The sequence below is a fragment of the Arvicanthis niloticus genome, chromosome 2 (genome assembly GCF_011762505.2).
Source record: "Arvicanthis niloticus isolate mArvNil1 chromosome 2, mArvNil1.pat.X, whole genome shotgun sequence".
Classification (NCBI taxonomy): Eukaryota; Metazoa; Chordata; class Mammalia; order Rodentia; family Muridae; genus Arvicanthis; species Arvicanthis niloticus.
Window position 1 is genome coordinate 91,612,038 of NC_047659.1, and position 21,430 is coordinate 91,633,467.

The window sequence follows — 21,430 nt, forward strand, 5'->3', positions numbered from 1 at the left end:
CCAGCACTTGGGAGGCAGAGGCAGGCGGATTTCTGAGTTCGAGGCCAGCCTGGTCTACAGAGTGAGCTCCAGGACAGCCAGGGCTACACAGAGAAACCCTGTCTTGAAACAAACAAACAAACAAAGAGACAGAATATGAATACCTACATTTATAAAATATTCAAATTAACTTTCTTAATCAAAAAGACAGTAACATTTCTTTTAGTGAAAGTCAATCATATTCTAACTATTGGCTCTTAAGGCTCCCCATAGGCCATAAAGCAGGAACTGTTAAGTGGGAGCTGCTACAAATTTCAACCTAACTTAAACGTATCGTGAGGTGGACAGTTTTTTTTTTTTTTAACTCACTAATCATCCCTCAGAACAACTGATCATTACTTTTGAATAGCCTTTTATCAGTTTTACTTTTAAATTTAAAAGGACTTAACTATTAGTCATTTCAGTAACAAACAGTAAACTACAATTCAAAACCCGAAAACCTTTACCAACATGAATACAAGGTGTAATAGTTGTCATATAAATGTACAGTGAACAGGACAAAAAAATAAAACGAAAAGGTCAACAAAATGGCTAATGGTTTTTAAAGCAGCTGTCAACAAAATCTGTTTGTGTGTGTGTGTGTGGTTCAAAGAACTATACTTAGTCAAACCACATTCTAAAACTGGGAGAATGGGTCGACCTATCAGTTAGTTAACTATCCAAACGAAAAGACTACCCTTACCACAACATTTTGGAATTGTTTCTTTTGGCCATTTCCATGTTAAAATGCATATTTTAAATCTCCAAATCCCCTAAGCACAAAAATATTTTGAAGTTTAAACCAAATCAAACCACTTCATCCGTAGAACTATTTTTACAAACACACACGCGCGCGCTTGAGTTAAAAATAAAGTCTTCTATTCACAGATCCCTTTCACCCAACCCTAGGTTACTGGAGTTTGTAGCATTCTAACTGAAAGAGAAACTGCTATCTCTACCTGTGTATTAGTTTCTCTTGTGTTAGGCACTCAGAGTTCTGTTACTTTCCCGGTAAAAACACGCTTGGCCCTGACACCGCTCCTAGCCTACAGCACACGGCACAGCTCTCAGCTCTGGGCAGGTGGGGCTCCGTCGGCAGCTACACGGACGCTCTGGATAACCTACTCACTTTGGTAACCCGACTTTCCAGAAATCTTCCTGGACCCCTTGGGCCACCGTAGCCCCACCTCTTACCCCTTCCAGGCTCAATAGGGGCTCCAACACTCACCGACGGCATCGGAATGTGCCACTTAGATCTGTCTGCAGCAAACACGGGTACTGGACCTGAACCAAGAAACGACAATGGAAACGGCTGCGCCCCTAAAAGAAGAAAAATAACAGGAGACACTTGAAGCCACGCAGCCACCGCCATCTTCATAGCCATGGAGTGCCTACCCAAAGCATTGAGGCTCCTTCCGGCTAGCTAGTCCCGCCTTCTTCCGGCTCGTCCCACCCTCTTCCGGCTCTAGTCTGTGGGCGGGATTATCCGGGTCCTTGAAACTGTGGTTCTTCCCACCGACCCTCAGAGCGCTCTAGAAAGCTTGAGCCTACTGCGCAGGCGTCCTCCTATCTCGCTGCGATCTTGGCCTTGAGGTGAATTAGCAGAGTTTTGAGGTTCGGTGCTTCTCTCTGTGCTTCCAGCACTTAAAGGAACTCAGTGCAGCCGTCAAGTCTTTGCTCTTCCCGCTTCTTCCCGTCCCTCATCCTTTCCAAGACAAGGTCAGGCGCCGGTCAGACGTCTGTAGAAGCGGGCACGCAGGATGCATGATTGACACCCAGTATCGAGTTTTCTGGCTGTCGAGCTGTAGAAACAGAGCTTGGAATTTGGCAGGATTAGAGTAGAAACGATTCATGAGCTTCAAAGTCCCTTTTTGACCCTGAAAGACTGTGGATCAGCTGCAGCATAGTTTGAAAGGCTACCTCAGCGTCCAGCAGTGATCCGCAGTCTAAAAGTGAGGAGAGGTCAGGTCAGCTTTCGGTATTGCAGACTGACAACCACTGAGACAGGCCCTTATTGGTGCTTCCTGTTTCTCACACTCTAGATTTTGACCTCCTGGGCAGCAAGCAAGTCTTCTGCGCCAATAAAAGTAAGGCTCATCGGCCACTCTCAACCAAGAAATATTTATCAAGTATATTATCTCTGTAAACAGTTGGTTTACGCTTGAGAAAATCCCAGGTGAAAAAAAAAATCAAGATTGGCCTCCGCCCGAAGGGGACTCTTGACTGTGATCAAGCACGGGTTATAATTTAGCAAGCCTGCTTGTTACCGGTTTTTAACACAGATCGCCTGAGGCTGTGGCCTGAGAGTTAGGAGCCGGGCAGAGTTAACAGGGAAGCCATGGAAGCAGCTGAGAAAGAGGAAATCAGGTAAAGAGCAATTGCTCCCCCCAACCCACCCCCAAGAACTGACTCCAAAAACAACCTTCTAGCTTTGATGGCTTCACTTGCGTTTAAAAGCACTTCCTTGAATGCTTGCTTCATCGTTCTTTATTGGTTCTACAGGGATTTGGGTAACGTTAATAGCTAACCTCTCGTAAAGTACTTTGAGGAGGATTAGATAACTTTAACAGTGGAAAGGTTGCCTTCCAAACTCTAAGACGTGGATTTGAAGCGAGCTGCCCCACCCTTCCCCATTTAGGTGGTCCCATATCTTTCTGTACTGGTCCAAGACTCATTCTTCGAAACTAGAAACGGAAGACAGCAAGGTCTCATGTTTGCACACCAGATTGAAATAAACAGTGCCAAAAACCGAATTTAACGAGATTTTTTTCTTTTCTTTTTTACTATAAAAGCTTCTTGGCATGTCTAGGTCTTTTCTATCTCTCTAGACCTATTTTTTATAGTTTAGCTTCTTTCAAAGTCATGGACATGCTAACTGCAGGTGCAGAAAACCACACCTCTTCACTAAAGCCAGTACTTCCCACCCCACTTATCGACTATAGCTGTTTTAACCAGAGAAAGGCTAATTGAAATACATATAAATGGTGGTAACATACATTTTATTCCAGATACAGTTCTTCTGAAAACTTGATTTCAAGGAATATTAACCTCTAGGTTGTTAGAATCCTCCAAGCAGTTTTGTTTTTCTTCTTCTGTATTTGTTCCTATTCTGACTCTAGCACCTGCACACACACACACACACACACACACACACACACACACACATATATTTTTAGAGGATTCTGGAACCTTATCTTGTGCTTGTATTTTAGACTTTAACAGAACATTTAGGTACACTATGTCTTCAGGTCTAAACTCTCAGAAAGTATATGTTCTGAAAATATTTTGCTCTTTAAATAAGTGAGTAGGTTGTTTGGCTTTGTTTAGACTTCAGGTTTTGGTGTTGTGGCTACTATTTTAAAAGTCCCTTCCTTGTAATTGACAATGTCCTTTTCTGTGCCTTTCAGACCAAGCCCATGAAAATATTTTGTTGTTCATTTTGGTAGATTTACAAAAGTATATTGTTCTGCAGCTCACATTCTGTCATCCCATGAAGTCTGTTACAGCAGTGACACAGTTTTGCCATACAGAATAAATTCCAAAAGTTTATTTTGCATGTGTATACTATCATTAGGGAAGGTACAAATATTGAGCTCACAGTTCTTATGTAAAATATACTTCTTAAAATGTCTTCTTATTTAGTGTTGAAGATGAAGCAGTGTCTAAAACCATTTTCAAAGACTGTGGCAAGATTGCTTTCTACAGGTAAGTAAATATTTCACCCAGAAAAAAGTTCTTGATGGAATTCCCAAATTATTTCCACTAAGCTTTTGAGAATTGAGGGGCTAAGAACATACTCTTTAGGAAATCTAATATTTACTATTAAATTATTTAAATTGTATTGTATTTTAAAAGCCAAAACACTTTTAAATAATTTTTAAATGTGTGTCTTTTCAAAGATAATTGACTTACTTGGTTTGAAACTCACGTAGAAAGAAATAGATTAAAAGTATTACTCCTAAAAAAAAAAAAAAAAAAAGTATTACTCCTACCTCTGCCTTTCCATCCCAGTTCTCCTCTCGCCCCTTTAAGTAAGCATATGTATTTGTTTTTATGTATTCTTCCAGTGTTTTTTGTAACTACATATATTCCTATATCACCTCTTTCCTTATACCAACAAATAAGTTCATATCTACATTGTTCTGTGCCCCCTCTTCCTCTGCTTTGTATTTTAGTCTGGAAAGCTTCCACTTCAGGACTTGGAGATTGCCCTCTATGCTCACAATATCCCACTGGGTAGATGCACTATAATTTATTGGGTTCCAGCTCCACTTGCTAGAGCCTTGGGCTGTTGTTTCTTGTTAATCTTTTGCTGTGAGAGTGCCTCCATATGAAGAACTGTGCATGTCATTCCCTATACACACAAGTGATTTGTGAGATGGCTTTCTAGGGGTGGAGCTGGAGATGCAGCTCGGCCATAGAACACTTCCTTGTGTGTAAGGCTCTGGGCCTGATCCTTAGCACTGAAGAAAACCAAGAGCTAAACAATGACAGAAACAGAACGTCTAAGAATTCAGTGGCTGGGATTGAAGAGTAAATAATCTTGAAATGTGTTAACTATTGATAGATTTCTCTCTGTAGTGATCTTTCATACTTATGTTAACATTCTATCAGGTTATTTGAGCCTAGAAAGCAATGCCTTTAAAATCACTTTTTAAATAGTCTACTTGGGAGAAATTCATGGTTTAGTTGGTTCAAGAACCTGATTTATACCTACTTTTAGGTGATTCTGGAACTGAAATCATCAAAAAATCATCAAAATTAATTTTTTGTTTGATTGATTTGAGGTTTTTATTTTACTTTTTGTTTTTGTTTATTATTTGAGACAATGTCTCATTACATAGGTAACAGCTACCTGCCTGCTTCTACCTTCTGAGTGCTGGGGTTAAAGGTGCTATACCACCACACCTAACAAAAATTGTTTCACATATTTTGAGTTTCTGTTTCAGTCACTATATGTTCTAGATGAAGAAAGGATGCCATTTTTAATTCAAAACAGTTACCTTGGGGGACTATATAATGAATGCTTATTCACCTTGTAATCAATAGCCTATACCGAATTTCTACTAGACTCTATTGAGTTACTACTAAAGGTCCATTTTCTGAAAAGGAGGAGGAAATTTAAGTTCATAAAAGTTATTTTTCAAATTTGGGCTGGGGAAATGGCTTAGATGGTAAAGTACTTGCAAGAAGGCATGAGTTTTATCCCCAGAACCTATTGTAAAACTCTTGTACCAGTCATGAGTACTTGCAATCTCCAGCCCTGGGGAGGCAAAAACAAGGAGATCTCTAGGTCTTGCTGGCCAGCTAGCCTAGCATACTTGGCCAGCCCTAGACTAGTAAGAGACACTGACTTAAAAATAAAAAGATGGGACTGGAGAGATGGCTCAGCAGTTAAGCGCATTGATTGGTCTTCCAGAGGTCCTGAGTTCAATTCCCAGCAACCTCATGGTGGCTTACAACCATCTATAACGGGATTTAATGCTTTCTTCTGGTATGTCTAAAGACAACTACAGTGTACTGTACTCATATAAAAAACATAAATAAATCTTTTTAAAATAAATAAATAGTCCCTACAGAATGATACCTGAGGGTTTTTTCTGGTCCCCAATCACATGTGCATATACCTACAAAGTCACATGTACCTATACATGCATACACACACACACACACAAGAAAGAAAGTTGCCCCATTTTCTCAGTAAAGAAGACAGAATTGCCATTCTTGAGTAGTATCGTGTTGTAATTAATATTATTTTAGCAATAATTTGAATTAGAATTCTAGTAATATTGTATTCTTGGTACTCTATAGGAGTACCAATACTGTATATTGCCAGTCACTTACTGTGATGGCGAATTTACTGATATTCATATGATTATACAGTTTATTAGATGCAGATAGTCACAAGCAGCTTTCATATATCTGTATACTTGTCTTAGTTTGCTTTCTGTTACTGGGATAAAGACCATGACCAAAAGCAACCTGAGGAGGGAAGGGTTTATTTTATCTTATAAACTCCCAATCACAGTCATCATTGAAAGAAGTGAGGGCAGGAGCTCAATGCAGGAACCTGGAAGCAGGCAGGACTTGAAGCAGAGGCCATGGAGGAGTGCTTCTTACTGACTTGCTCGGCTACCTTTCTGAAACCACCTGCAGCATCTCCCACAGTGGACTGGTCCCTCCCACATCAATAAGTTAATCAAGAAAAATCCCCACAGACTTTCCTACAGGCCACTCTGATGAAGGCATCTTCTAGCTTAAGGTTCTCTCTTTTAAATGTTTCTACTTTGTGCCAAGTTGCTAAAACTCACCAGCACAATTCTCTATATATCTATAGGCGGCAGAAACAGCAGCTCTCCAAGAATGCCACCTACTGGGCTTCGTTAGGCTCAGTGGACACAGAACAGGACAGCACCAGGTTCCAAATCATTAGTGAAGCCACTAAGGTGAGATGGAAGAATAATTTGCTTTTGTGTTTATTGGGATTGCATTATATACACTTGTAGGACAGCTAATTTAAACTATCTATGCCTCAGTAGAACTTGCTACAGACAAACTATGATCTTTTTTCACATATGTACTGACCCTACATTCACTCATTCATTAATTTTTGAGGCAGGGTTGCACGGGACCAAGCTGACTTCTAACGTGCTATTTAACTGAGGCTTCCCTTGACCTCCTGATCTTCCTTCCTCTGTCTCCCAAGTGCTGCGTTCACATGCATCTGCCATTATGCCTGGTTAATCGACTTTCACAGTGATGCAGATATTGACAGAGTTTGCCTGTGTGCCACATGTTTTTCTAGATGTTTTACATGTGTCATTTCCTCTTAACTTGCTTTTATAATGCACCTAAGACATACAGTGTACTGTCCCCCAATCATTAAGTAAGGAAAACAAAATTTGCCCAGTGTCACGTAGGTGTATTTTTTCTGTCTTTGACAGATCCTATCAAAGATCCATACACACTCCCGAACTTTAAAATAGAATACGGTTTCTCATGAAGCCTGAACAAGGGGAAGATTCAGCAAATGTCCAAATTTAGGCTAGGAAACAGGTAAGAATATTATGTAGTGGAAAACCCAAGACATGAGTCTTCTTTATCTGAGCTGTTTCACTAGTATGCCACCATGGTTACTACAAACTATAGGATATCTTAATAACTCCCTCTCGCCTTTCAATTTACCACACTACAGTGTGTCACAAAGATGGGTCAGTTATACAAGTGTTTTGAGCTGGACCAGAAAGTTCAAGTCACCTGATGCTTCGCTGTAATCCTTACTTTTAGTACTCCGCCACCTTCTAAAACCATCCTGAGCTTACAGAACCTCTCAACCTAGTATGAATTAACGGATAATTCTTGAGATGGAAACCTAGTTCATTTAAGATTGGTCTGGGCCCACTAACAGTTTACAGACTGACCCCACCGGCTCACCATTTCTAGTTCTCAGATGTTAACTTTCAACTGAAAGTTGTGGGAAATCTCCTTGTGACTACTGCAACTCCTGTCTTGTAATGCTTTAATGTGGAAACTGATCAGAAAATAAAATAAAAATTATTGCACAATGTTGGCTGAAGGTTCTAGAAGACCTTAATTTAGAAACTATTAGTGTTTAGCAAACTTGACTCCCGATAATTAGCCCACAAGAGGATTTCCAGAAATCTTGAGCTTACTAGTGAATGTCAGGAACTTTCTTGTCTTGTTTATTTTTGTTGTTTCCTGATAATTGTCTCATTTTTGTTCTTCTCTTCATCATGTCTGAAACAAATTATAGTGACCATAATCTGGAAATAAAATCTTTATCCTTCCTTGGGGAGACTTAGTGTATAGAACTTCTTGAATAATCTACTATCATAAAGAAATTGCAGCAAAGAACATGAGGCAGAGTTATTTTAAATACCAGTGATAAACCAAAATTAAATTCTCAACACAGCTTGACCCCAGTGTTGTTAGTGCCGGACTCCTACACGTGCCTCCCATGTCACCTCCCATGTCACCTCCCATGTCACAGTAGATCATTTTCACTCTGGATTCTGAATGTTGAGAGGCAGACATAGAATAGTATATAGGCTAATATAAGTTATATAAGTCAGGGAACAGACCTAGCTTATGGCCTAGGCATTTATTCATAAAAATAAGCCTCTGAGTCATTAACTGGGAACTGGGGAGTGAGTAAAAGCCCACAATTACAAGAGCCCAACAGAACTGGATGCCATCCAAAAAGACTTTACAGTGCAGAGGGCTCCAGAGGACGGATTTCAAGGGAAGCAGGAAGTTCGTAGAAAGAACAGTGTCTGAAATGCCAGCCACAAAGCCCCCAAGGCTGAGATCTTTGTAAACACTTGAAACCTCACTCAGGCACTGAAAATATCAAAGCTGTGTGGGAATCTGTTTACTCTCAGGCAAATATATATATATATATATATATATTTAAAAGTCACCTTGAAATTCTGCCTGATTCCATTTTAATGTTCTAGTGGTGTGCAGAGTTAAGTAACAGGGACTTAGGATTCCATCGCCTTGCGTTGCTTTAATGGATGGTGAAGATGCAGGCAGTAATCGGAGAAGTTGTTTGTACTCTATGGCCATCTCATCTATGGAACAGGGCCCAAGGTTATTTCTAGGCTAAGACAAAGGTCTTAAGGAGATTGCACATCAGGTACCAGTGTGGTCCGGAGATTTAAAACAAGTTGCATATGTGTTCCTAATAAGAACAATAGCTTTTTTTTTTTTTTTCTCCACTTTCAGGTTCAGAGAAACAGTTCAAAATCTAAGAGGATCATAGTCAGCTCACAGCTGCAGTTCTCAAATTGCACTGAAGAGGCAGATTCTAACAAACCCAGAACTCCTGGTGCCTGCCTGCCCAGCTGCCCGCCCCCACACATGTATAGCCTTAAATGATTAACTTCAGAGTTTGACTACTTATCATGCTTGAAATACAATTCCTTTCCCCAGGTCCACTCCCAATAAGCAATTAAGAAACAGAATCAAGCTTTATCAGTATTGTTTTAGTTTACTTTGTTGACATAACAAAATACCATAGACCAAGTGACTTAAACAACAGATTCGTCCATTAATATCCAAGGTGCTAGCACATCTGCTGTCTTCCTGGCTTACAGATAGCCACCTTGTATCCCCACATGATTGAAAGACACAGAAAAAGCAAATTCTGGTCTTTTCTTATAAAGGAAGTAGTTCCATCTTGAAGACTCCCCTCGTGAGCTCTTAGAAGCCTAATATCACACAGAGTTAAAAAGATAGTGCATGTCTATAAATATACCAGTAAGTGTTCAATAAAGAAGCTGTTAGAAGAAAAAATCAAAAAGAAAAATGTCCCCTTTTAAATACTGTTCTGGTTTAGTTTTCCCTTCTACTGTTACCAACTTTCTGCCTTGAATGAAAATGTGCCATGTGTTGAGAAGCAGAGATCTGGTCTTTTGGCATCAATGCAGGGAAATGTATGTTGCCTTCTGTGGCTCTAACAAAGCCAGCAGGACTAAGCCTTTGTTTTTAATGCAGTTTCTATGGCTGGTTTTGGTGTTTTCTTCTGATTTGGATAAACATTTGTAAGCATTTTTACTTTCTTTTGCAGCCTGTTAACATGGCTTCACCAGAGATACTTCTAGCAGCTTCTTTGAGGATCCATGTATCTCTAAGCATCTACATGAACCTACTCCTTGCTTCTTCATCTAAGTGAAATTAAAATGAGACTTTCCCGACTAGCCACCTCCTCAGCGGACAGGGCACAGCTACACTCTAGTTGGCCACTGTTTATTCTGGGTGGCCAACAAGCAGTTAATTGGGAAATTGTCAAATAGAGCCATACCTGGGTGGGCTAATTGCCTATGGGAAATGAACTAAAAACTAGCACAAGGTCACCATTCCTCTCTTTAGAGAATCCATGCTTTCAGTTATCACAAACAGCTGGCTGGGGCCTCTGTCATTCTATCTGAACAATCAAAGAGACAACTGCCTTAGCCTAGATAGCACTGCATGCCAGAGATTTGTAAGTTGGGTTTCCAAATTCAGTGATTTATAGCTCTCAGCTTTGAGAACTAAAGCTATGGTTCGAAGCCTTCAAAGCTGGTATACAAAGCAGAGACTTACTATAACTGTTTTTTGAGTTCTAACACTAATTAGTTAGAGTTATACCTCCTGAGCTGAGCATCAGGACCTTTGACTCTCTTAATTCTTGGCTGTTCTCTCCTCTCCAACCCTTCTACGGACCTCAATCCTCTACTTTTGTCTTCAGGTTCCCACAGCCTCTCATCTATGCAGTCCTACCTCTTACAGACTTCTGCTAGTCACTCTTGGACCCTTGTCCTGCCTTTACAGTTACAGATCAGAGCTTCAGGCACTGGAGCCCTTAGTTCGCAGTGGCTCTCAGACCGCTCTGGACAATACACTTCCAGCCTTGGATATCACAAGTCTTACTGCTTCTTTAGAGCCTCAGAACCCCCTGGTGTTGCAGCTCTGAGCTTTGAACATCAGGACTCTAAAGGCTTCTGATGACTTTGGAACTTTTCAGCCACATCTCTGTTGTCAATGCTGATACTGGAGCTTGAAGCCCTAGGTTTTCTTTTAGTTTGGTTTTGGTTTGTTTTTGAAAATAGCAGCCGGGCAGTGGTGGCGCATGCCTTTAATCCCAGCACTTGGGAGGCAGAAGCAGGCGGATTTCTGAGTTTGAGGCCAGCCTGGTCTACAGAGTGAGTTCCAGGACAGCCAGGGCTACACAGAGAAACCCTGTCTCGAAAAACCAGAAAAAAAAAAAAAAAGAAAAAAAAAGAAAAAAAGAAAAAGAAAATAGCATCCCTAATTCCAGGCTGCCCTTGAACTAGTTAAGTAGTTATAGATGACTTTGAATTTCTTGGTCCTATTGCCTCTATGTCCCAAGTTTTTGGTGTACACTACCACTGATCTTAAATTTTCAGACAATCTTTGTAGAAACCAGCCTGGTTTCTACACTTACTGTGTAACCTGAGGAGAACTTGTGATCCTTCTGTCTCTTAAGTGTTGGGATTACAAATATGAATTGAGCCTTTTATGCAACCAGCTAAGCTTGTTCTACCTCGGAGAAGGGCCACAAAATAAACATAATATTCTTCAAACTACTTTACTAGAGCCTAAAGTTGCAACACAAGACTGTGGGGGTGGGTCTGCAAGAAGTCTCTCAGACTAATGTAAAAAGAGCAGCACACTCCTGTATTCCTGGCACTTAGAAGGTGAAGGAACAAGAATGAGGAGTTCAAGTTTATCCTTAGCTACATAGCAAGTCTGAAACCAGCCTGGGCTATGTGAACCTATCTAAGTAATAGGAAAATAAATAACACATTGTAATATGCAAACTAATAAACTGGAAAACAGCTTAGTTTACATCTAGAAAAGGAGTCTGGCGTGCTTGGGCTCAGGCTGCAATTCCATTAATGGCAGTTTCCATTCCTAGCAATGGAAGGCGTTGTATAAGCACAGCCCAGAGGTTTTTTCTGAGTTCCTAGGGGAGATACTCCTTCTCCTGACCTAATTGAGGACTGCTATTACAAGATCTACAGCAGCCCTCCAGAGAAGCTGTAGGCAAGCTCATCTGGTGGCTATCAAGGCTTGTCAAAGCTCAAGTGAAGGGCTCCACACTGGAGCAAGGCCTTGGAAGCAGATGTATGTGGGGTCAGCAGCATCTTGGTTGTGGTGTTCTCTGCAGCTGAGATATAGTTTTCACTAAGCCTTTCATGAATTGTTCAGGACAGCTGATTGCCATGGTAACAGCTGCCAAAGGAAGAAATGTTCAGCTTATATTTACCAGCAGTTGGGTACAAGGGAGTTGTCAACCAAAGATTCAAAACTGGGCCACCCAGCAACTCACTTAGCTTATTTAAGGAAAACAAACAAACAAACAAACAAACCCATTAGTGGGTGCTACAACAAAGGTCCACTGTTGAGCCGGGCAGTGGTGGTGTATGCCTTTAATCCCAGCACTTGGGAGGCAGAGGCAGGCAGATTTCTGAGTTCGAGGACAGCCTGGTCTACAGAGTAAGTTCCAAGATAGCCAAGGCTATATAGAGAAACCTTGTCTTGAAAAACAAAATATACGAAGGCCCACTGTTTACATTTTTCTGTTTTATTTTGTTCTGTTTACATTCTTAACATTGTTTGACAATATTTGACTCATAGGCAGAAAACATTAAGAAGAATCAGATCCCAGGGTCATCTGGGGAGAAAACACCTCAGTTCAAAGACTGTATCCATCAAATTAGCCTGTGTTGTATGTGAGGCATTTTCTTGATTAATGACTGATGTAGGTAGGAGAACTCAGCTATTTGTGGGTGATACTATCCCTGGCCAGGTGGTCTTGAACTATATAAAAAAGGTAGCTGGGCAAGCCATGAGCCAGTAAGCAACATTCCTCCATGGCATCTGCATCAGCTCCTCCCACCAGTTCCTCTACTGACCTCCTTCATGGTAGACTGTAAGATACAATGTGAAATAAACTCTTTTCTTCCCAAGTGGCTTTGAGTGATAGTGTTTATCACAGCAATAAAACCTTACCCTCCCACCAATTCCTGGAGGCACTGCCTAGGTCTTTCCTCCCCAAGAGAGACTTCCCAGAGTCTTCGCCTTGTACACATTGGTACTCCCCCTCCTGTTTTGCCACCAGCTCTTCATTTGTACTTTTAATCTCAGCTTTATGTAAATTGTGTGTTTCTTTCATCTTCAGTGACCACAATATTAAATGTAAAGTAAATGTTAGTTGAATTTAAAAGAACCATGAAAGTATATGTCTAACTTGGGAGTGAATAGATAGCCTGAGTTTCAGGTGTTTGTATCTGGGCATTTTCAAATGGTGGGATTCTGATAGCATACTTGAGACAACTCAAATATGTGAAAAAGTAAGCACATCAGCAGTACTTATAGTCAGTTCTATAACAGCCTGTCTTAGAGCAACTATGACTGCACCTGCAGCTACAGCACTAGCTGCTTGCTCTTCAGGACGGTGTTCCTGAATCTGTGCCCTGACTGCTGCCTGTAGTCCTAACTGCAAGGTTCCTGTCAAGTGGCTTTTCAGATGCTGCTTGATGTTTTCAGTGCAGCCTGTCTTCTGCTTCCCCACATCCTGTCGTTTACACTACATCACATGGCCCTTCACATTGAGCCTTTGTCATAGCAGACATAACCATGTAGGTGCCCATGTGTAACCAGTGCTCAGCAGTGTGCTCTACGATAACCTTGCAGTAGAGCAGTGTAATATGGTGCACTGGTTAAAACCCCATTTTAGAGTTATCCTCGGATCTAGATGCTTCATTTTGTGACTCAAACCCAGCCATTTCTGTTCTCGTGGGTTCCCGTTGTTTCAAGTTTTATTTTTCAGGTTTACTCTCTTCCTACTTCTATGCTGTTTCCATCCCTCCTGTAGGACATTTTTACCTAAATTTCTGAGCCCCTTGAGAAAGTTCCCTAGAAGCCTATTATTATTCCTGGCTGTAAAAAGTGTGTTGTTAGTAAATAAGCCTCATTTCATCTACTCTTAAGAACTGTAAAGATCATCAGTCCTCTCAGTTCTTTTCCTGGGCCTGTTTCTTTCACCTTTCGTTCAGCTGGAACTGAATTTAACTGCTTACACTGAATTTAACACTCAAATTCTTAGCACATCTGTACCTGGTTATATGTCTCAATCTTTTCAATTCTGGTTGCAGTTTATGCAATTATTCAGTTTGAATATTAGTAAAGACTTCGTTCACTCTAAAGATCCTGGTTTGGACAACCATATGTTTACCTAGCCACAGACACACAGAAGAGATTTCTTGTTCTACAGCTACAACCAAGCAAGAACAAGCATATATTCAGGACATGTTTATTTTATTGTCTACATTCTCCAATTTGCTTGGCCTATAATAATTTAAACAAATGCTTTCTAATTATTGTAATTTGATTGTTAGAATAGGTTACCACTGAGTAACCTGTTGAAACTGATCTCAAATCTCTAACTCCCAGATTCCTCTTGTGGCTGAAGTTTGTGGTATAGAGAAGGACATTTTCAGACTTAAGATCAATGAAGAAACTCCGCTGAAACCAAGGTATGAAGTTCCTGATGTCGTCAACAGCAAGCTAGAAACTGTCAGGTGAGCCTCGGAGCAGGGTCTGTTATGCACAGCCTTGGCATGTTCTTTTCGTCCTACCTTGGATGGATTCCTTTTTCACCCCTATTTTGTCTGTTCAAAGTTAAATCAATTACTGGATTAGAAGTCAATCATTTGGGGATAAATTTATAAATTTTCTATATTATCGATTCTGTTTTCTTTAACTCCCATCCCAAAACTGTTTTGTACCTCCCAATGAGGAGAGACAGAACTTTGGGCCTGCTCTGTTTCTCACAGCAACAGTAGTTTATTTGGCAGAGTTTGGAATTAAGTAGAAGAAAGGCTGGTTAATATGCTTCCTTGGATTAGTGCCATGACTCGAGAGACCTAATACACCAGCTCTCACAGTCAGACAGACTCACTCTAATTAAGGACAGTCTCAGATGCCTAACCCTTAATTTTATTTAGAGCCAGAAATAAATTAATTATCAGTGTTTAGGAAAAAAAAAAAAAACTCTCTCAGGACCAAAGCATTTTCAAGTACTTGTAAGATTTCCATTGGCTCTCCCCAGGCTTTCAGGTGAAACACCAGCTACATTGCCTGGTGATTTCTGTTGGTTTATCCCTGAAAGAATATAAAGTTAAGACAGATGCTTTAATTTTCTCCATATCACTACCATGATTTTGTGTAGGTTATTTTATTGACCATGAAAACATATGGTCAATAGATAGTAAGATAATATAAATATTGTGTGGTAAATATTGCAATCCTACTTCAGTCTTGACTGCTTTATACTTTCTACTTCATCTATGAAAATAACTGAAATGCTGAAAGCAGCCTTTGCCCTTTCCCAGACTCCTTTGTAGCCAGAGTTCTGATATATTAATAGAGATATATTAAAGTGAGGATTAAATTAAAATGAGAACATGTTAGTGGGCCTTAATAAATCATGACTGCTATCCCTGTAAGATGAAGAAACTGGCGACATATCCACAGGGACACTTACAATTACAAAGCAACCGTCTGCAGGCCATGGAGATGGGTCTTACAAGAGGCCAACCAGCTAATACCTCAGATTTCCAGAACTGTGAGAAAAACAAACCTGCTATTTAAACAATCCAGCCTATGATCATTTGTTATGATAACCCAGCAAATCGGTACAACTAGGAACAAACCTCTGTGCTCCAGAGGCTTACCAAGCAAACTAAGTGGTGGGAATATAGCAGAGTTTGACTATCACTCAGAATTCAAAACTCAGAGGTGGCCTGGCTGCCAGCAGCTTCTCTGAAGCATTTAATGACATAAAAGAACAGTCTCAGGGTCTGAAATTCTGAACTCACAACATTGTTAGAAAACTAATTAGTCTCTATGACTATTTTGTATCTTACATAGCAACAGAGTCCCTATGGTTACAAATAAAGTCTGCAGGTTGCTGAATTAGATCAAAGGCTGAGGTCATAGTCCCCTCAGATCTGTGATTTGGGGCATTAGCTGCAAAAAGTTAGAAATGCCTGAATGTGAGAAGATTTGGATAATTCTAATCTCCAGATTTCCAAACTCCAATGAGCCTGAGCCTTCCATTCCTGCAGAAGCCGCTCTCCCTGCTACTTCCGTGAATGTTTTTTCTTATGTGCACTCACACTACACTACCTGTTTGCCTAAAGAGGGCAGAAAATGGTGTCAAATCCCGTGGAGCTGGAGTTACAGGCAGATGTGAGGCCTCTGCAGTAGCAACACTCACTCTTAACCACTGAGCCACCTCCCTGTCACCTTCCTACTTCTGATGGAGTTGGCCCTGCCATGCCTGAGCACACTGAAAAGACTCCCACTGAGATAGACTTTGCAAAGGGATTTCTGTGTTCCTTATGCCCTTACATAACAACCTTCACTGCTTCCAAACCTTTTGTCAGATCCTAACTAATCCAGAAAGCCTTTACAGCCAAGCTTATCAGAATAGTTGCTGTCAGTGGCTCATCAGAATAGTTGCTGTCTCTAAGACTGTGGGACATACAGATCCCTACACATACACACATATGACACACAAAATTTTAAGATGCAATTTCAAAATTAAAAATAAATAAGAATATTCAGATTCTATGTGTTCAAGTGTTACTAGCCATTATAGACAGAAATGATTATGACTGTTTATTCGTGTGTCTAACCTGTACCAGTTGTTTCACATGCATGATTTCACTTAATGTTCTCCCAAAACTCTATTAGTGTTTAATTTTATTATTTATACATTATAGCTAAAAATTCAACCTAGAAGTGTTGAATAACTTTGTTACCTGTGGTTATGAAATATACGGTTGAGTTATGTTCTGTCCAAGCTCTTTCTTCAATGTCCATGATGGCTCCTTACTGTAGGCCTTTCCAGTTCTCTGTCACAGGAAGATCGTTTCAATCAACACTCTACATCACATAGAATCACATAAGCCTGTAGCAACTGATTTTTCTCTTCCTGTTTTATTTTGCAGGCTGATCTGCTCAGGGGACACAGGCAGCCTAATACTGACAGATAGAAAAGGAGATCTGAAATGTCATATCTCAGCAAACCCATTCAAGATCGATTTGATATCTAAGAACGAGGCTATGATCAGCATCAACTCCCTGGGAAAATTATACTTTGAGCACCTACAGATTCCTCACAAGCACAGGTATTTGTATACATTACCTGGCCCTTAAGGCCTACCTTAACAAAGCCTGTTTGAAATACTTTGGGCGCAGGTCTTCATGCTTGCACATCAAGTGCCTTACTGGCTGAGCTTTCTCCCCTTTCTCCCAAAAAGACTTTAAAGGTGGCTGAAAAACTTATGTACTAACATATTTGTTGTACTATTTTTACTGTTTCTCCATTTAAAAAAAAATAGCTGAAGAATGTGATGGTTGAAATAAAATGTCCCCATGGTTCAGACATTTGGATGCTTGGTCTCAGTGGGTGCTGCTGTTTGGGGAGACTTAGGAGGTATGACCTTGCTGGATAAAGTGTGTATCTGGAACCAGGCTTTGATAGTAAAAGGACAGACCCTGTCCCCAGTTCACTTCCTGCTTCCTGCTTGTGGTTCTAGATGTAGCCCTCGCTTTTGCTCTAGTCACCATCTCTGCTGCCTGCCCCCTCCACTCCACCACCATGGACTCTTACCCCTCTGGAATACTGAGCCCAAGTAAACTTTCCCTCCTGTGAGATGATGCCTTGGTCATTGTGTGAATATTTATAAGATAAAGACAGAGTAATGCCGGGTGGTGGTGGCGCATGTCTTTAATCCCAGCACTTGGGAGGCAGAGGCAGGCAGATTTCTGAGTTCGAGGCCAGCCTGGTCTACAGAGTGAGTTCCAGGACAGCCAGGGCTACACAGAGAAACCCTGTCTCAGAAAAAAACCAAAAAAAAAAAAAAAAAAAAAAAGATAAAGACAGAGTAGAAGAGTAGATCGGGATTTTTTTGGTATTTAAGTTTTCCTTCTTTTTATTACTTTTTAATTTTCCCACAATAAGCATATATTACTTTTATGATAATTAGTAAGATTTTCCAATGCTAACATTTCAAAAATAAAGTTACAACTTAAAAAAAAATCATCATGTGGAAATATATAATGCAAATTTATTTTCACTTGTTCTAATGATAGAACTAGCAAAGACAGACTGAGATTTTCAGACAACCCTTGGTGAGAGTGAGAGAAGCATCTCTCCAAACTGCCACAGTCTTAGCAGCAAGCCCCTTTACCCACTGAACCATCTCACTGCCCCTACTTGCCTTTCTTTTTTTTTTTTTTTATTGAGACATAGTCTTGAAGTTACTTTGTAGGCAACGGGGAACTTGAACTTGTGATGCCTTGCCTTAGCCCTCTAAATCCTTGGATTACAGCTATGTGTCACCATGCCTGGTCTATAATGATGTCATATTTAATAAATTAAAGGATGGGATTTATAAAGATTTGGAAATGAAAAATCTTTTTCACTGCATTAAATACCACCAGTCTTCCCATTAAGTGAAACAATGTTATCTGTATTTAAAACAGAGCTACCAAAGGAAATGGACAAAATACACCAGCTGACACCTCTCAGGTAATGAGATCTAGCAATTTCCTTTTGATCTTCTTTAACACTCCAGTGTGTAAGCAAGTAGTGGATTCTACTCTCTTCTTCTGCAGAAGGGTGCTTGATAAATGTGCTATTGTATATAAAGGGGTCACTTGTCCTTGTCTTTCTCTTATCTTAGCATCTTAGTCTTTGTAAGTGTGTGTGCATGCCAGATGTGGAAGCCAGAAATAAGCATCAGGTGTCTTCCCCAATCATTCTCTAACTTATATTTTATTACATTTCTTTGATGCGAGTGTGTGTGTGTGTGTGTGTGTGTGTGTGTATGTTGTACTATTATCCATATGTTTCTTTTATGAGAAGGAAGGGACACAAAGTGAAAGGAGTCAGGTAAAATGCTAAAGAGCCAGGGAGGCTGTTCTATGGAAAGACTAGCAATGTTCCTTACTTAACAAAATTTGTTGAAGACCATCTCCTGCCAGGCAGGCATTGCTGAAGAATTGGTAGTTCATCATTAAACAGATCTAAGTTCCCAGTCCATCACAGAGTGTACCTTCTTTTAAGCTATGTTTATATTTTTAAGTTAACCCTAAGAACAAAGAAGGCTTTAAACATAGAGATATATGGTCCCACTTCTGCTTTTAAAATATTATTTTGTCCGAGTTATGAAAAATAGACCATCTAGAAGTCTTTTGTGTGTTTGTGTATGTGGGTATGGCATGCACATGTCTCTGCACATGAGTGATTTGGTGTACATGCATATGTATGTGCAGGCCAGAAGTTGACACCAGCTGTCATTTTCAGTCACTCTCCACCTCATGTTTTGAGGCAGTCTCTTGCCTGAACTCACTGACTCCGCTGTCAGCTAGACAGTCTGAGGATCACCTGTCTGCCTCCCATGTGCAGCCTGCTCTGTCTACGTAACATTTACATGGGTGAATGCCAGTTCTCACACTTAAGCAGCAAATACTCTACCACTGAACTGTCTCCCAGGATTCTGTAGCACAGGCTGATCAGAAACACATTATGTTGAACAGGCTGGCCTCCAACTCACAGCAATCCTCCTGCCTCAGCCTCATGAATGTTGAGGTTATGTGTAACCTCATACCTGACTAGAAATCTTTCTTCATTCACAGCCACATAGTCTCACAGTCTTGACAGTAGCTGTCACAGCCTTTCGCAATGTCAAAAGTATTTCTGGTGCTCCACGGACTAAGTCTTCTTTTTCTTAAGACTCATCTATGTGGATGGATGTGAGAAACATTTTGTTTCTGAGCAGAGAAAATAACTGCATAATTACGTACAGAATTGTTATGATGCATCAAGTCCGCTTTGGGGAGACAGCTCATTAGACTGCTTGAATAGCAGTTTTGAGACACAGATCTTGTCACAAAAAAGTTTATTGATGTTACAAATCATCTGTATAGGAAAAATTTCAACTGTTTAAGAGATTCCACAGACTCTAAAGCCCATGTCTAGCCCCAGGTTAGCATAATTTCTGCCTGGGGCATTCAGATGTGACTTCAGAAGCACAGAATTGCTTTACAGAATCTAGAAGTGAACAAATAACTCATTTTCAAGCAAAATTTCTTTCATATATAGTTTATTTATTTGTTCTCATTCTTAGGTAAAATTGAAAAAGTTGTAGCAGTAGAGAGAGGCAAGACCTGGGAAATCACTGTCATCCATTTCATCTGACATCTCAAACCAGCACAAGCAGACATCTGATTGAAGAGGGAAAACTCAGCAAAACCAGGGTCTGCTTGTAAACTCACCTGAGCTGGGAAGGAAGATGGCTCAGGGGGCGCCAATATTAGGACCTGAGTTCAATCCTCAGAACCCACATGGTAGAAGGAGTGAGCTAATTCCTGTAGGGTGTCCTTTGGCCTTTACATGTGAACTGTGGCATATGTAGCCTTCCAAATAAATGAGTAAATAAATAAATGTGAAAAAAATTAAAACTGATCTAAGTTATTAGATTCTCAGTGTTTTACCTCATATGTTTACATGAAAGTTTTTCCGTTTGCTGGATGATGGGGTGGTGCATGACTTTAATTCCAGCACTCAGGAGACAGAGGCAAATGGATCTCTATGAGTTCTTTTTTGTTTTTGTTTTTGTTTTTTTGTTTTGTTTTGTTTTTTCGAGACAGGGTTTCTCTGTATAGCCCTGGCTGTCCTGGAGCTCACTCTGTAGACCAGGCTGGCCTCGAACTCAGAAATCCGCCTGCCTCTGCCTCCCAAGTGCTGGGATTAAAGGCGTGCGCCACCATCGCCTGGCTCTCTATGAGTTCTAAGACAACCAGGTCTACAGAGTGAGTTCCAGGACAGCCAAGAAGCCAAGAATACATAGAGAAACCCTGTCTCAAAAAAAAAAAAAAAAAAAAAAGACAAAAAAGAAAAGAAAGAAAGAAAAGAAAAAAATTCCTTTTAATCCCCTTTAGTTGTTCTACATACAAAGGTTGCATTTTTTTCAAAACACTGCTTATTTTAGTCCACATAAAGATGTTTGTGACAAATGATATAGCAGTTCCTCAAAAACTTAAACTTGGAATTGCAGTAAAATCCAGTAGTCCTGCTCCTGTATGTCCCCAAAAGTGAGACCATTGCAGCATTACCCACAGTAACATAAGCAAGAAGAAACACAGAACCCAACCAAACTGTGGTCTGTACATGCAATTGAATAGTTTGGTCTTAGTTCTGATGTGTGCTACAAAGTGAGTAAGACCTGAGACAGCCCGTGAAGTATGCCAGTCACAAAAGAGAAAATACAATAAGAGTCCACTTTACACCGTGACTAAAGTCACACTCACAGATTGGAGAATAGATGGTTTTACCAGGGTTGCAGAGGGGGAAATGGAGAGTTGGTATTTAGTAGGGAGGTCCAGAGCAAATGGACTTGGCAACACTGGGCTGTGTACTTGGAAATCTTAAGAGATACAGTGTACATTATGTATATTTTAACACCGTAAAAAAAAAAAAGGTTTACAAATATTGACTTTTATAGAAAACATATATTTGATTTATTAAATATACATAAGCCATAAATTTAAAATTAAATTTATTAAATACACATAAGCCAATCTTCAAAAACATGGACTCATTTTCTCTGTCTTTTTTTTCTTTTATTTCCTTTTTTTTTTGGAGGTGGGACAGTGTCAGAGTGATAGACAGAGACTGACTTACTATATAGATTAGACTAGCTTCTAATTTATAGAGCTTTACCCGCCTCTGCCTCACAAGTACTGGGATTAAAGGCATGTGCTAACACATCCTGCATTTTCTCAGTTTTGAAATTTCTTTTGTTAG

At 40.2% G+C, this 21,430-nt stretch overlaps 2 protein-coding genes across 11 annotated transcripts in view; one reads left to right on the forward strand and one right to left on the reverse strand.

Annotated features, from left to right (window-relative positions):
- Positions 1–1,539, reverse strand: part of Tmem87a (transmembrane protein 87A) — a 43,832-nt gene extending 42,293 nt beyond the window's left edge. For all 7 annotated transcript variants that reach the window (XM_076929568.1, XM_076929567.1, XM_076929566.1 and 4 more), the window contains exon 1: positions 1,247–1,539. In XM_076929568.1, the coding sequence (XP_076785683.1) occupies positions 1,247–1,402 (156 nt within the window). In that variant the 5' untranslated portion in view covers positions 1,403–1,539. The remainder of the gene's footprint in view (positions 1–1,246) is intronic.
- A 23-nt stretch (positions 1,540–1,562) lies between these two features.
- Ganc (glucosidase alpha, neutral C) overlaps positions 1,563–21,430 on the forward strand; it is a 53,553-nt gene continuing 33,685 nt past the window's right edge. Inside the window, exons 1-7 of one of the 4 annotated variants that reach the window (XM_034494062.2) lie at positions 1,570–1,737; positions 2,301–2,385; positions 3,661–3,723; positions 6,356–6,464; positions 14,002–14,129; positions 16,566–16,745; positions 18,106–18,151. In XM_034494062.2, coding sequence (XP_034349953.1) covers positions 2,357–2,385; positions 3,661–3,723; positions 6,356–6,464; positions 14,002–14,129; positions 16,566–16,745; positions 18,106–18,151 — 555 coding nt within the window. In that variant the 5' untranslated portion in view covers positions 1,570–1,737; positions 2,301–2,356. Of the gene's footprint in view, positions 2,386–3,660; positions 3,724–6,355; positions 6,465–14,001; positions 14,130–16,565; positions 16,746–18,105; positions 18,152–21,430 lie in introns of all 4 variants that reach the window. The other 3 variants (XM_076929554.1, XM_076929555.1, XM_076929553.1) reach the window with 3 other exon arrangements.